The 17,242-nt window shown below is 34.6% G+C and overlaps 1 protein-coding gene across 2 annotated transcripts in view; it reads right to left on the reverse strand.

Moving 5' to 3' along the window:
• The window catches only part of LRP1B (LDL receptor related protein 1B), a 1,593,459-nt gene that overhangs the window by 111,473 nt on the left and 1,464,744 nt on the right, over window positions 1-17,242 (reverse strand). For both annotated transcript variants that reach the window (XM_032479383.1, XM_032479382.1), the window contains exons 68-72: window positions 16,986-17,092; window positions 11,755-11,884; window positions 9,989-10,095; window positions 9,519-9,651; window positions 3,379-3,501 (exon numbers count right to left, since the gene is read on the reverse strand). In XM_032479383.1, coding sequence (XP_032335274.1) covers window positions 3,379-3,501; window positions 9,519-9,651; window positions 9,989-10,095; window positions 11,755-11,884; window positions 16,986-17,092 — 600 coding nt within the window. The remainder of the gene's footprint in view (window positions 1-3,378; window positions 3,502-9,518; window positions 9,652-9,988; window positions 10,096-11,754; window positions 11,885-16,985; window positions 17,093-17,242) is intronic.

The following is a 17,242-nucleotide window of genomic DNA, read 5'->3' on the forward strand; positions in this document are numbered from 1 at the left end:
GTGGATTTCAACAAATGTATCTTAGTTCAGCCAATGACAGTTCCTGTTGCATGCACATAAGAACACTTACTGATTCAGCTGGATCACTAATTATAAATAACAAATAAAGCCACTAATTTTAATGCTCCAAATTCTGATCACCTATTTTTCCAATTCTTTAATTCAATCAGTCTCATTAAGACTCTTTTTCAGTCTTTCTTGAAACTTTAGCCTATTTATATGTCCGAACTTTTCCTTTTTCATCAATGCCTTTTTTTGTCTTTACTTCCTTCTCTGTTGACATTAGATTCCATGTTCCATCTTTTAATTTACTTATTTGATAAATATTTATTGATAACCTATTATATGTTGGACATTATTCTAAGTACACTTTTAGAAACTCATTTTTGTCCAGATTATCTGGATTCTCCAGCCCTTTTGCTTTTCTTCATCTTAGTTATCTAACAAAATCCCAGATTTAGGTGAATGGAATCTCCATCTGCTATCCCAATATCTGCAACTGGGAAGCCTTGTTGCAAATAATCATACCTCAAGGCCAACAGACACACAAACGTGAATATTTATCAATGCCTGATGGGCCCTGAACACTGCTTGGAAATCTCTCTATCTGTATCTTATATCTCTATCTCTATGTCTATCTAATGTCACTCTTACCCTTTGCAGTGATGATTCAAACCTGCATTCCTTTCAAACCTTCCTACTACACAACCTCTCACATCCTATGTGTGAACATGCTTCCTTACTATACATGAAAAAGTGGAAATAAAAATCATGAAACAGTTATATCATTAAATAACTGTACATCAACCTGTATTTGCATATAGTCTATCAACTCATTTAAGTATTATTTAATAACAGAGAAGGGGTCAAAACTCTGACCTAAAACTAATTTTTTCACTTGCTCTGAAAGTCAATTTCCCCTGCCTCTTCAGGAACCAACTCATCTTTCCTGAAACATTTTATTACTTTGGTATTTCTTTTGCCATACTTCTTTTTTTTTTCCACTAAGCTTTCATTGTCACTCACCTAAGTCTCTTCTGGCTGCTCATATTTACCTAGTTGTTTGGTGGCTCTTAATATTCTATCCTAATCCCCTCTTCTCTTATGTTTTGCTTCCTCCCAGCCTAAGTTTTACAAATTCCATAGTATTTACTATGACCTTTCATGCTGACTCTCAAATTTATATCTCTAGACCAGCTCTTTAAGATCTAAAACCAAACATCTAGCACTTATTTGAAATCAGTACTTGAATGTCTCCTCAAACACATCCCAAATGAGGATTCTAATCTTTACTTGCAAAACTGCTCCTTTTCCTATGTTCCCCATCTATTCAAATGTGCAAAAACAGCCTATAAATTATACATGGCAACTTCCTCTTTCTTGCCTCCTGTATCCAATCCATCATTTGATCCAATTCATTTTGCTTTTTCACTTACATTCACATCTGTGTATACCTTGCTGTCATGTGCTGTCATTAATTTAATCCAAACTACCAGTATAGCTTGCCTTGAATGCTAAAATTATTTTAACTATTCTTACTTCTTTCTGTCCAATATCTGTGAAATATAAATATGACTATGTGCATCCTTTGTTTAAAACTCTAGTATTTTTATTGCTTTCAGGCTAAATCTAAAACTCTCTAGCAAGACTCACAAGGTTTAAGGTGTCACTCTTGTCTCCTCAGTTTCATCCAATACCTGCCTTGCTCTTGTGCACACACACCTTCCAGCGCCTCTAGTCAGCTATGGTTTGTGCTACCTCAGGGCCTTTCTATGTCTTGTTTCCTTTGCCCACCATGTGGTGTCATCTCACTCTATCCCTTTCACCTCCTTGGCAGCTGCATATCTCTCAGACTCAGACTCAGATGTTACTTCTCGTAATCCAAGATTGAATAAAAGCCCTCTGTTCTATATTCTTATAACTGACTATACTTTTTCATCAATGCATGTATCAAAGTTTATAGCTATATATTTTTTGTGATCATTAATATCCCTCTTTCACCAGTTTGTCAGCTCTGTGAAGTCAGGGACCATATCTGTTTCTCTCATCATTATAGAACCAAAAATAACCACAGTCCCTAGCTTAACAAATATTTAATTAATAAATGAATGATGCTTTCCCACACATTGTTCTCTCTGCCTGTGGTGCCTTTTAGTCCAGATCTTTCAAAACCGTAGCTTTCTGAATTTTCCTTTAGTCAGAGTTCATCTTGTCCCTCTCTGCCTTGTCTTTACTTAATTCTACTATTGCTTGAAACAAAATTTATGGAAACTATTATTTTTCCAGCCAGAATAAGATCTCCTTGTCAAAGAGAACCATGTGCTGTTCAGATTTCTTTTATCCCAATTACTTAGCACAATCTCCGGCACAGCGTAGCCTGACTCAGTGCTGATGCTGATGACTGAGGGAAATGCAAAAACATTCACGGAATTGAGCTGGATGATTTTACAAGTTTTCCAGCAGCTGGGCAGCATGTCACTAAGAATCACTTCCTGGCCCTGGAGTTCGGGAGGGGTGTGACTTTGTAGCCCCACATAGTTAAGTAGTTTCTAAACATTACCTATTCTACTCACTAGATTTGTGCTGAAGTGAAATAGAGAATAGGAAAAAAAAAAAAAAACAACATAGTTTATAAAAACATTAGGTTCTGGCTTGATATTGGTAAGGTAATATTTTTTCAAGTATTATGATTCAGAAGCAATATTATCTTTGGTGATTCTCTACAGTTCATTTTGTAAGACTATGTAGAAGAACTGAAACTGAAACTTGGTTGTATCTCTCATCAGTTGTACCTACAAAGAACAGTTCTCCAAATACCGTCTTTTTCGAGTGTTAACTCATTTTTAAAACAAACTGCTTCCTTGTTTCAGAATTTTTAATTCAACTGTAATATATATACAGACATATATCTCTATATATTCATCTCACGTCTCTGAATAACCTCAGTCTCAGTAGTGGGTGACCTGTGGAAGTATGTGATTTTATTATTTACATTTTGTCCATACTTATGTGTCACAAAATAAATAAAATTGTTTTAGCCTAAAGCACCAGTTTGGTATAAAGCTAAGGTCCTTATAGGAACCTTATTCAGTTCAAAAGGTCAACTACCCTAAATCCTGCTAGACAGATAACAATTTCTTCTGAATATGGTTGACACGCGAAAGTTTAGATTAAGGAGGGCTCTCTAGAAAGTCATAAACTCTGAACAGGGTGACCTCTTATTAACTGAACAAAAGCTGTATCTGTGGTGACACTTCATCCACCTGACCCCAGGATGGTAGAATTTGTGGTTCACCGCACCACATCACTGATCCATGCCGGTGCATCAGATCAGGAGTTGAGAGTACAGCCAAGAGCCACGTGAAATGCCATACGTACCACACAGGTCAGGGGCTTCGTCAGAGTTGTCTCCACAGTCATCTTCTCCGTCACACACCCAGAAATGTAGCTTGCACAGGGAATTATTGCAAAGGAACTCATCCGCTCTACATATATTTCCTCCTTTATTTTAAAACAAAAAAGAGACAGAGAAATGTAACATAATTTCAGTGAGCAAAACATATTCCTCTAATTCTTAGCACAATATCTAGTTTCTCATTTTCTTATGTTTTCTTCCCCCTGTATAATACTAGGCACACATAATGTCCAAACTTTTTTTTAAAAAGGTATTTGTTGTTAACTTTTCAAAACAATCTGATACCACCCTCATGTATGTCATATTTTCTTTAGAGAATACTGATAACAAAATGATACAATAAAGTTTTCTCAGATATAGTTACCTTCCATTTCATATCATTTCTATGCTACTGAGTGTAAAAAAACTTAGATTTTTAAATAATACTAATTTTTATTATTAAAAAAATTATGCTATTCTGGAAAGAAAAGTCACTTTAAAATTATTAGATAATTCAGCTGCATCTGGAAACTTAACAAACTGAACCATTAAAAACAAAATAATCAGTAAAAAGGTTTTGCAGTCACAGAAACAATTTTATAAAAGAACTAGAAGCTGATGACATGATAAAATAGTTTTTCTTACAAAAATTGTGTAATAGAATACCCTATTTTTGTGTGCATTTTTTAAATGCTTGCATTCTTTCTCTGTTTACAATTCAATAGAAAATATCAAGAATACAGGGACATTCTAACTTAAGATTAAATACATGTGCCACGTGCAAAGAACCCAAAGACTAGTAAACTTTAGTTATATATCTAGATATGCAGTAATATATAGAAGAAACAGCAATGGTTAGGGAGTTAGAAACTTGCTTTGTTTTGCTTTGGAAAAGTGTATTAATTTCTATGGGACTCAACATCTTCTTATGTTACAAAAGAGCTATGGCTAAGATTTGTAAGGTCATATTTGCAAGGAGTACCAGGGGAAACAATACAAAGAAACTTGATGGGAATTTAGAATTAAGATTAATTAGACTGCTCTCAGAGAATTGTACTACCAATTTAAATTTCACATATAGAATAAGAAGTATGGTTTCTATATTGGTGAGATTTGATGATTGAAGTTATCAACATATTAAAAACAGATTATTATTAACAAATGGAGCTGTGGAGTAATAGTACTCATCCTTGAAAGCCTAGAAAATACCAAGAAAGAAGCACTGGTTCATTTTGTAAATGCACTTTGGAAGGAATACTGTGCCTAGGCGTGTCAGGGTCACATAGCTCTTCTTTTGACCTTTTGGGTTTTGAATTTCACACAAATCTCCAATAATTCACTTCCAGTAGCAAAGACAACTTAGGAAATGACAGAATCAGATATGTATGTCAGAATGATGACAGTAGCTACAGTGTGGAAAACTCAGAAATGAAGACAATGGTGTAGTAACCTATAATGAAAAAGAATATGAAAACGAGCATACCTATGTATATGTACGACTGAACTATTACGCTGTACACCACAAAACTGACACAACATTGTAAACTGACTATATTTCAATAAAAACAGAAATGAAGACAGTAGGAGTAAAGCCAAGACTGGAGGAAGAAGACCAATGTGATATGTGGACACATTTAAATGGTTCTGAGAATAATTCAGCAGACAAGGTAAGGTTGAGGATACAGCAGAGAGAAAAGGTGATAAATATAATGCATCCCTTGAGAATGCAGAAAGTGTGATGGATTTGAGATCTAAAGCAAACTAAAAGGATTATCCTTAGACTGGAGGTGAGACAGGTCTTCCATTTTAAGAGGAAGGACGGAGGAAAGGCTAGGCACAGCTATATGCTTTTTATGATTTTTACCATTACTGTGAAGTAGAATGTGAGAAAGAAAATCAATTTTTTAAAACTCTGATATGGTTAATTGTAAAGAGAGATGATTACAAATAAGTAGGTAGGTTGCTTGGAATCTTCAGTGATAGTTGAAGCTGAAGACAAGAATTTGCAGTGATATCAATCAGAAGAGTGCTAAGTCATCTTGCAAAAATGCTTAACAGAACTGGTACAGCTTACACTTGACATCTCTGGGGACTAAAAAACTCTAAGATACAGATAGAGGCAGGTCCTTGCTAAGCCCAGCATGGTGAATCCCCACGTGGGACTTCTGACAGCACAGTATCTGGCATTGAGATTCTCCTTTCTTTCAAACATCTGCAGTGTGCAGCTCCAAAATGCCCTAATTCTAAAAATAATCTCAATTATCATGATCAATGCAAGAAAATATACTGCTATTCAACAATTCTATGTCTGAAAACAGTAAAAGGATAACATTAAAATAGTAAAAAGATAACATGTCTTTAGTATTAAAGAAATAAATATTGGTGTGAGGTGAGTGTTGGCTTAATTCAATATCAAAATCCATAGAATATAAAAAAGAGCTGTATTCTTTCAAAATAAAGATTCTAATGACTAAGTTTCATTGCATGTTCCATTTTAAAATGGATTAATTCAAACAGAATTTGTGAACTCTGATTATTGAAAAAAAAAAAGAACACCTCTATAGCACATCAGTCTTGCTAAAAGGAGAAAAATGAATTCCCGAAGGGATCGCATTAGATAACCTTATAATTTTCCCCATTAGAGTGTTGGACATTCCACTATTTTTATTAAGAAGAAGAGAAATATAAATGAAACCATAATTGCAACAGAAAGGCAAATGTTTGATGATAACCTACTAAGGGTTTCCTATTTGACTAGGAAGAATTTACATTTCAAAAAATGCACCAGGGGGCCACCAAAACATCTAAAGTTTAACTTGAAAAGCTTATTTTGCAATGTCATGAAGCACACATAAACAATTTTAAAAAAGTATAATTTAAAGAGATTCGGTGGATTAAAATCCCAGTTTCTTAGTCATGTTCTTCATCAGCTCAATACGAGGTTATTAGAAAAATAGAAAAGTATATATTAATTAAACAATAACTATGTCTAAATATAATTGAACTCTTGACAGTTTCATAGAAACCTGGACAAGTGCATTATCACAGAAAACAAGCATCTAGAATTTTCATCTCAAATGGGGTTGAGATAAGCTTAAATATATGATAATATTTTATAATTTCTATAAATAATTACACATTTTTGAGCTGATGATTACTCAAGAGAATAACTCTCTATCTTTGCCACCGAAATTGCTATAAAGAGTAAAGTTTGAAAGCTCAGGCCAAAATAAACACCAAGTTTCCTTGAGGCAAAACGTTTTATCTTTAAAAATGTGAATGTTGCTTTTAATTCCTTGTATTTTGGGTTTTAGTCCTTTTAAAGTAAACCAGTAAAATTGATTCAACTGGAAAAAATCTCTTGTTTATCCTGCAGCTGTCTTACCTTCCAGCCCCCAACACTTAGCCCCCGTTAACTCATGTGTCCAGATTTGAGATGAATGGAAGTAACATGTAACAGAAGAGATGTTTATTCTGGCATTTTATTTCCTCAGCACCTTGAAGTACATTTATCCAATACCTAAACCACTTCCTGGAAGTAAGTCAAATACTAGAAATCTGAACTTGGTCATGCCTTGAGGTACATCCATACAGGATCAAGTACTTTAACCACCAACATATTTCACTGGAATTTAATTACCTCGCAGCAAAAGAACCCAGGAAAAGTGAGAAGCAGGAATAGGGAGGGGAGGGGAACTTTGACATATTTCTGGAAAATGGTTGAATTAATGACTCTCAATTCTTTGTGAGTCAGTAAGCTTAAGCATTTAATAGAGTAATTTTAAATCTGAAAGATATCTGAGACTTCAAATACTACAATGGTCAATTTTTTTACTTTCAAGTTTGTTATTTTTAGGCTGGAATTCTTTGTTCAAATATACATTTTCAAAAATAAAATCCATTATTTAAAAAGTGGATAAATCCTGATGGGATTCCCACCCGATCCCACATACATACTCACTTTCCAGACATTTTTACAGCTCTTGGAGACATTTCCCTGCGACTGCATTTGATGGTATGAACACATGACCACAGACATGTTCATGGAGATAAGACAAAACTTAGATCTCTGGGTCTCATTTCAGTACATTCTCTGTGCTAGTACAAGGTTCAAATCCTATCACCCTTTCCTTTTCTTAATATTAGAAAACTCCTCAGAAGCCTTGGCAAACTTCTCATCATGTTTAGTATTAAAACCAAGTTCTATGGCGTGAATCCCCAATTACCTGTGGTCTTTAAACAGCTCAGCTGTCCCTCACCAATGTGACTTTGTACATAATGATCCCACTGCCTGAAATGTATTTCCTCATTTTGCTTGCATATCAAAAAGCTCACATTCCAACAAGGGAAGCTTAGTCAAATAATACAGAAGTAATTTTATTAGAAGGAAGAAGTATCAGGAATGCAATCAAAGGGTTCTTAGGGAAATTCTGAAAAAGACTGCAGTTTGGTTGAAGACATAATAGTAATTGAGATGGACTTAAAGAACACATACAATTTTTGTTGGCAAAGGTATTGAGATGGTGAGAATAGCAGAAGAATCAAGAAAGATGTTCAAAAGCATGGAGGACATTGCTAGAATATTATCTTCCAGTTTGGCTAGGATTTATGACACGCAAAGAGGAGTAATAGACTATAGGACTGGAGAGGTGAATGGGATCATTCCCTTGTAACCGTGACTGTAGGTTGTGTTATTTGTATCTACCAGGAAGGAGGAGATTTGGGGAAAGACTGACATAACCAGAGTTATACTTAAATAGATGAACACGGCAGCAGTGAGTAGGATGTACTGGTGACCAACTGGGTGGAATTACGTAAGCCCAGGCAAGAAGCAATGGGGGAAAGAATGAGATTGGTGACAGTGACTGAAGTTGAGGGGATGAAGCTTATGGATTAGGAAATGGAAAATGATGAGTAACTTAATTGTTGTCCCGAAGTCTTTGAATATAAGCTTGTACACGAGTTGGTGCCAGAATACCCACAAAGTTTGCTGTCTCTAGAGTGGCGAATGATAGTAAAAGAGTGTGAGAACTTAACCAAAAGTAGAAACCGTTATTATGTAAGTTTAACTTTTTATGGTTTTCTATAAGGTACTGCAGATTCCAAATGAGAACTAGGATTTCTTCTGCTGAATATAACATTTTGTCAGGTTTAAAATAGAGATATTAGTAAGTCATAAAGGTTTGACTTAATATTAAAGGAGAAGTTATTTTTCCTTGAGTGGCTAGATATTTACAGAAGTAGATACTTTAGATCCATTTAAACTGTGTAAATCTTGAATGCCTGTTCAAATGCCTTGCAACATATGTCAATATCTAGTATCATCTCTATTGATATTCCAGATATTCTAAAATGTAATGCTGATTGATTTTTACAAATAAGCAAAACTAAATTTTGTATTTAAACAATATATCTAACATCATGAAAATAGTAAGAATGCTGTCATTTGTGGTCATTTTAAGATTCATCCTACAGTTTCTTTGCTTTTCTCTATCAACTCTGAAGTACTAACAACTGCTGTTTTAACGCTTGACTTACAACTAAAAAGTTATCTACCAGGAAATATTTTCACATAGCTGGAATAAAATGACACTGCAAAACAAAGTATTCTTCCAGACTGATAAAAAAAAAATGTAGGTCATTTTCTCACCATATGGTAAGAAGGAAATTTGGGGCACAACTTATAACTGATATATGATCTAGCATATTAGTATATATAACATAGTATACCATATGTTGTTTCCATTCTTTAGAAATGTGGCAAGCAATGTGGAGAAAGATACCCAGAAAATACTTTGGTAGGAGGCGGCTACAGTGCCGTGTGCCCTGGTTCTTCTCGCATCCCCACCCCTGACCCAGCATCTAGTCCAAAGACGTGCTCATGGGAGGAACTCAAAATGCGCTTGCACTTTGGTTGTCACTGTCGTATGAAGACTGACTTACACTCTGTCTGAAAATGATACAGATTTTGACTATTTGGAATAGGTTATTAAGTAATGGAACCAGGAAAAGAGAATAATTTAATGCCTCTACCACGCTCTGTATATATTGTGCACAGCACCTTAACTGTCACTCTTGCCTTTCTCTTATTTATAGACACACACACACACACAAAGTACCTTACCTCGGTCACAGTTTTCTTCGTCACTGCCATCCACACAGTCATGAATTCCATCACAAAGCCATCTAATTGGAATACAGTGGGCTTTATTTTTGCATCGAAACTGATCTTCCTTACACTCAGTCACACAGTCCATCTGTTCAGATACAAATGGGCACTGCAGTTTTCATTAATGATAACGATATCGTCCCAGGCAAAATAAACATGCAGCTGACAGTACTGGAGATTTATTATACTGTGGGCTTCCTTTCATTTTTATTTAATGAGTGTAACCTCTACAAATGACAACGGAGTTTAGTATACAAACAGCATGAAGGTTCAGGTATTTGCTGAAATTGCTGTATTCAGTGTTCCTGTCTTAACATTTTAGACAGTGGTAAGAATCAGGATTCTGTCTCTTTATTTTTATTACATTTGCTTTCCCTAACCTAATTCATGTAATTCAGAGATTTTAATCAAATGATAGACTTTACCTCATCTGAGCCGTCAGCACAATCATATTCTCCATTACATTTCAGAGATGCTGAAATACATCCTCCACTGGCACATATATATTCACTTGATGAGCAAGTAGGAGAAGCTGAAGATAATTATAAAGTTGAAATTTAGATTTAGTGAAAAGAATGAATGGATGATACATAAAAACATACATAAGCATGTAAAAATTATAGATAGTAATGAAAGTAGTTTATACTGTTTGAGCTGTACTCAACATCTGATCTTCAACATTGATTCAAAATATGTTTTACAATATTAATGTATTGTATTAAATATACCTCCTGCTGCAACAGCCTATTCAGTAAGTATTCAACTCCCTAGACTAAAGAAAGAAAGGGCCAAAATAAAACTCTATATCTTCTGTCTCTTTGATTTTGAAGAATTAAATGAATTTTTCATAGTTTTAAAATTAAGTTATTGAAAAGACAAAAGCTTCAAATTATTTTCAAAACTGTAACAGACTTAGTGACCGTTGGGAATGTTAATTCATAGATGGGTTATACAAAGCCAAAAGTGGAAATCTTGGCATGGTCTCATAGACCCCATGATATCTATTTGGATGTGTTGACATAAATGTCATATCTGCATAAGTTTTAAGTTTTTATTTTGTTTTGTTTTGTTTTGGGGCTTTAAACATGAATATATGTATAATTAACAGAGTCTATACAATTCAAAGTATTCCTTTATGATACGGAATTTTTTAAAAATATGCATAAATAAGTTACTACCAATATCCAATTAAATTAATTGACATAGTAATGATGACACCTTTCTTGGTCTATGGATTTGAGTTTGCTAAGTTTGCATTCAAACCACTAGGGTTCTTGGCCTTATACTAGACCACTAGGTAGCCAAATGTACTTACATAATGACTTTATGGTCTAAATTGCTTAGTCCAGGGACGCTAAAATGCTTTTTCCTTGGCAGTGTTTGCCTAGTGATCTGTACTAATGAGGAGTCTGAGAATACGTCTAGATTCAGTAATAAAAAAAATGTGATCCATTAGCAACATGGACCATGGGTATGGTAGTGGGACACGGTAATGTGTATGCCTTGTATTGGCTATTCTGACCTAGTCTCTCAAAATACTGCTTTCAATCATGAAACTATGTATACCCATATACATAGATTATCAAATGATTTTCCTCTACTATTTTTTTCTGTAAAATAAGGTCATTAAAATTCCCAAGTATAAAAGTTAATTTAATGAGTATAAATAAAGTCATGCTTAAAGAATAGAAATGTGTAAATTGGGTGTTCCCTCCCCCCATACTCTGGTTTTGCTTCTTAATTTTATTTTTATATTGGACCAAGATGTAAACAGAAATAAGAGACGTCCTTTTTCTCAATTGGTATCACATTGAAACTACTATATTCTGTTTCATAACCTTAATTTCCATAATTGAAACCTAATTTTTATCATATTTACAGTTTCAACTTATTTCATTTTGCTGTCTCATAAAAACAACTCCAAATGGTATGGAAAAATAGAGACCAGAAAATCAAATTTTGGGGAGTAATGCTTGGATCTTGAAATAGTAAGAGTCTTACCTGCCAAAACACTTTCGAAACATATGAAGGGCACACCAGTTAATTTATCTACAGATATTTCAGATTTTTTTCTTAAAAACAGTAAAAATGTGCATGCATTTGCCACTGTTCTATGCTCATTGCTGCTTAAATTTAAATTCTAACCAAGTTAACATATCAGGTAAATGACATACTGCCTCAAGTATTTTACCTGGCTCACAGTTTTTCTCATCGTCTCCATATTTACAGTCTTCATGGCCATCACATTTCCATTTTGCTGATATACACTGACCATTGGAACACTGGAACTGATCTTTGGAACAACTTGTTTCACAATTTCTCTGTAAAAAACAACAGAGACATAATTAAAATTAAATTTTTAGACAAATGTCTGCAAACCCAAAAGACAACTAGAAACCTTGTGTACAGAAACCTGGAAGTGTGGAAACCATGTTTGCCACATACAAGCTCAGATGGTCATATGTAAGCCCATGACAGATAACAGCATTACAACCATTTTCCACTTTCATCTGTCTCTGTGAGTCATAATAAAACAGAGAAATGAAAAAAAAAGTAAGTCTCATGGTTTCATCCCACTAATTAAATCGCTCTAAGTGGATCATTCTCTAATAGACTAATAGATGCCACTTTAATAATTGTAAATGACAATGAAGACTGTGGAGAACTAAAAGGGCTGTAAAATATTTCTAAGCAAGTACATGCAGTTCATTGGGAGGGGGGTGGAAGGATGAATGTGAAACAAACAAGAACGCTAAAGCGAATCTGTTTGGCATTGGCAAAATTTCCCTAGTATTCTCTTTCCTCTTATCCCCATTTCTTTCCCTCTGTACCTGTTCTTTTACAGCTTAGTTATTATTCATATTCCTTTCCCACTCTTCTGGCATGTGTTCCTAAAGAACTGTGAAATGAACTGTCACAATTGTCACTTTCTGCTAGCTCGCACATAGATTTTATGCGGAAGTTAAACAAGATAGTAGCGATACCTTTCGAGACCTTTCAGTGCTTTATATGAGATCAATGAAAAGGATCCACTAGAAATTTACTTTCTGGGTCTGACCACTCTGGTGGAAATGGGATGCTCCAATGAAATATCTTGCTGGGGCGATGTTTTCCTGTTGCTAAGCAGTTTCTATTGTTGCCAAGATGTACTTGTCTGCGCCTTTCACAAAAAGTGCAGCACTGTCAGCTTGTGAAACTCGCAGTGAGTGAAGCACACTGAACTACTACTCCCTGCTTCTTCCCAGTTCCATCCCACATAAGAAAGAAGAGTTGACTTCCTAAATCCTGTAGTTTTCTTTGCTGATGGCAGTTTAACTAGACTGCCTACCATACAACTGATTTTCTTCTTCCCTTCTTTACCAAAGTATTAAAGATTTACCATTTACTAGTGTTTCTTAAATAAGAATACCAAAAAACCCCACTAAGATTTATTCCTCGTATTTGATAAACTCATAGACTAATAGGAAACACCAGCACCTAAACCAAGAATAGCAATAAAATATACTGTCAAAATAAATGGATATGGTTTTAAACATAGGAATTCTGTAAGATTTTAGGAAAGGCTTCAGAGGAAGTTTAAACAGACATGGAACTATCTGAAGGTTTTCCATGTGCAAGGATAATTAGAAATGTGGTGTATCTGAGGGGTAAGCTATGTAAGGAAGAATGGCATTGGGGAAGCAGCCCTTGCACTGGTTATGAGAAAAAGGAGTTTCACATATTTTGTTCACCACCTTCTTCTTCCATGCTCAGTATTGTGCCTGGGATATAGTAAGCTGGGACATAAGGAAGTTTTTCAGTAAAAACTGTTGAATGAATGATTGAAAGAATGAAGTAGCAAATGTAGAAAATAAGAAATATAGATTAAGATTTTTTGTAATTCAACTCCACTAGGATAGGGATCATGTCTGTCTATGAACCAGGCATCTAACGTCATGCCATGAATAGTATAATAACTACTCAGTATATATTTGTAGAATTAGTTAATGTTTACCTCATCAATAAGGCTAATTCCAGTGAAATAGCTCAATAACCAGTGACACTGGGGTATCCGTATTGACCATAACACAGAAGGTGATACTTTCTATTTTTCTATCATCAGAAGATTTTGCTCTATAATAGTTTGAACTATTTGATGCATGTATGTGCCTGTGTGTGTCTATATTTGTGGGATATTTAATTATTATCTTAGAAATTTAAAAGCATACAGAAAACCAGAGAGACTAGAATAGTAAAATCCATGTGCTCAGCATGCATATTTAACAATTATCCACATTTCACTATTCATGTTTCATAATCCTCTCCCCCAACTTATTTATATTCTGAACTATTTAACATAACAACAAAAACAGGAAAAAATTAACAAAATCATAGAATTAAAAATTCCCTGTACATACAAATTTTTCCTTATTTTCTCAAGTACATAAAAATATTGTTTGGTTAAATAAGGATCTAAAAGACATCTATACATTGAATTTCATTTGAGTTTCTTTTAATGTGTAACTATTTTCCATTTGCCTAGGTTTTTTTTTTTTTTAATGCCATTTACTATTTGAAGAAACCAGGTCATTTGCTCTACAGAATGTCCCATATTCTGCATTGGGCTGATTGAATCCTAAGAATTTTGATGACTTAGCAAACTCCAAAGGGACAATTGAGCTTTTTATTTTTAAAGTATTATTATGAACTCATGTATTTTTATACGTTTACTGCATTCTAATACATTACAGTCTTTTTTTTTTCTTCCTGATACTCAAATTGTCCCTTTTGTCAGTAGAAACCCCTGCAGTTTTGCTCCTTTGTAGTCTGTACACTCTCCCAATAGTCCTGTTTTCTGGCTTGGTAAGATGCTAGTGGCTCATTTTGTCAATTCCCTTTCTCAGACCTAGAAATAAACATTTCTCAAAGGAGTTTTGATTCTGTTAAGGGGAAAATGGTATTTAGAGGCCATGATGTGAATGCCGGGGATAGTCTTTAAAGCTGAGATGTAGAGATGTCATTGGTTTTAGGAGTTTTCAGTGGCAGAGCTAAGAGTATATATTTTTAGGAAGAAAAAAAAATCAAGATCTCATACTTATACTTTTGAATTTAATTACAGGATTTTTGTTTACTTTCATTGTTCTAGATTTATATCTCCCTTTTTTAACTCAAATTTTTTGAGTGTTAATAATATTTTTTAAATTATTTTACATTTTTTAATTGAGTTATAGTCATTTTACAATGTTGTGTCAAATTCCAGTGTAGAGCACAATTTTTCAGTTTTACATGAACATATATATATTCATTGTCACATTTTTTTTTTTTGCTGTGAGCTATCACAAGATCTTGTATATTATTCCCCTGTGCTTTACAGTATAATCTTGTTTATCTATTCTGCACATGCCTGTCAGTATCTACAAATTTTGAAATCCCAGTCTGTCTTTTCCCACCCCCTGTCCCCTTGGCAACCACAAAATTGTATTCTATGTCTATGAGTCTGTTTCTGTTTTGTATTTATGTTCTTTTTTTTTTTTTTTTTAATTCCACATATAAGCGATCTCATATGGTATTTTTTTTCTTTCTCTTTCTGGCTTACTTCACCTAGAATGACAGTATCCAGAGACATCCATGTTGCTGCAAATGGCGTTATGTAAATAACTATTTGAATTACCTTACTCTTAATATACGTGAGATTCAAATTAGGAAAACCAATGTTATTATTAACAATATGTGTTTGAATACAGTTTAAGATTTCTTTGCATTTCTTTATGTCCTTAAAATATATTATACTGGCTGCAGAGGCCAAATATTATATTTTAAAGTCACTTTAAATAGTTCTTATCTGTGTATGCCACTAACTTGGTATCCAATCACACTGATCTAAGTTTTGGGTTTCTTTTTTACTGTTTTGGCTGTATATTAACAAACTAATTCAGTTAATATTCATACAAAAAGTTATCCTCACAATTTTCTCTTTTGCTCCTAGTACGAGAATATCCTGCATGTAATTCTGCTTTCTAGCCATCTGTTCAGCTCACCTTTCTGTCTGTTTGCTTATTTGTTTGTATGTTTTTTGACAATGCAACCTATCATCCTAGATTTTAGAAAGGAAATAGAAATCAACTGTCTATAGCATTAGCCACTTCATTACATATAAACTGTACCAAATGTCTGTAAATGTAGACAAAGACCACCTTATTAGAGTTAATTTGATTCCTCAGGGGCATTATTCAAAATCTAGACTTTTGAATGTGATTAGGGGGACTTTTCCAAGATAGTCAGAGAATGGAGTAGATTTGTCCAATCTCGATGAGAATGCTTGAAGGATTGGGAAAGAACCAGTTTGTGTGGTGGGTTCTATAAATAATAGAGACCTGCAGTGTCTCCCGATGGGGCAGGTAATCAGTGGGTACCTAAGGAAGCTTGACCTGAAACACAGAAACCTCTAGAGCAACAGGGGAGATTCTCCCTTGTGAAGCCTACAGTCAGTGGGAGGCACTCTGGGTAAGTACGTATCCATGTCAGTCAGAGCAGCAGAGCTCCAGGGAGTCGTCGTGCAACAGAAGGAGCCACGATGGCCACTGAGGACTGAAGACCTCATTCCACCTTCATCTCTGAGTGGACTTGATCGCACAAGTGCTATGTTCCTAATATTAACATGGGAAATCATTGACAGAGGAAAATCATGAAAAGTGACTATTACTGGACTTCTCCCTGATATTGGAAAGTGAGGGCTTGGGGTCATTTTCGATTTGATTGAGAAAAAAATATAACCATGCATCATGTATTAATTTTAAAACATCATGGAGTAATTAATTTCTGAAACACAAATACACAGAAGCATAAATAACGAATTGTGAGAAGTATTATAAATGTTAGCACAATCTAAGATTTTAGAATTACCCAGGGAAATTCTAAACTTTTTCACTTAAGCTGTGTGTACAGAGCTTATTATAAATGGACTGTGATTCATCATCTAAGCAAAGCTAAACCTGTGGTTTCATGAAAATTGATGACCCACATCCGAGTCTGTAAGACTATATCTACTGAAGAAAGAGACTGGGGAGAAGAAACTGTTTAAAATGCATAAAAATATTAGTCCTGACCATAAATACTGCAGCAAATTTATGAACAAGTTCACAGATGGCAAGGGCAGCAGCTATATAGAGAGTAGGGTTTCCAAACATCCTATTCCCAACCCAGCCATTCACCAGTAGAGGTAAAACAGACTATAAAATTAACTGTCAGTAGGAGCACAAGAGCTATTCCCTGGGCTGGGTGTGTGCAGTGCACCACTTAGTTGTATAATACTTATCTCAGGGTGTCAGCAGCAAAGTGCATTGGAGCTGTCCTTGTCACATTCATTGGATTGAACAATCATATTTGTGAATGCAATTTTAAAGAACTGCTTTATTTTGTGTTTGATTTTGCAAAGATACCTACCTCATCAGAGCCATCTGCACAATCAAAATCTCCATCACACCAATACCTTGAAGAAACACAGTCCCCATTGGCACAGAGAAAATCTTTCAGTGTACAAGTTTGTGGCTCTGGGGACAGAAAAATGGCACAGGGTTATTCTATTCTATGCAACTGCATTCTAAAATTTATATGACATACAACGTGAGGTAGCACTAAGGAAAAAGAGGTTAGCCAAGCAGAACCAATAAATTGTTTAGGAAAAATGTTTCGTGAAGCAT

The sequence above is a fragment of the Camelus ferus genome, chromosome 5 (assembly GCF_009834535.1).
Source record: "Camelus ferus isolate YT-003-E chromosome 5, BCGSAC_Cfer_1.0, whole genome shotgun sequence".
NCBI classification, from domain to species: domain Eukaryota; kingdom Metazoa; phylum Chordata; class Mammalia; order Artiodactyla; family Camelidae; genus Camelus; species Camelus ferus.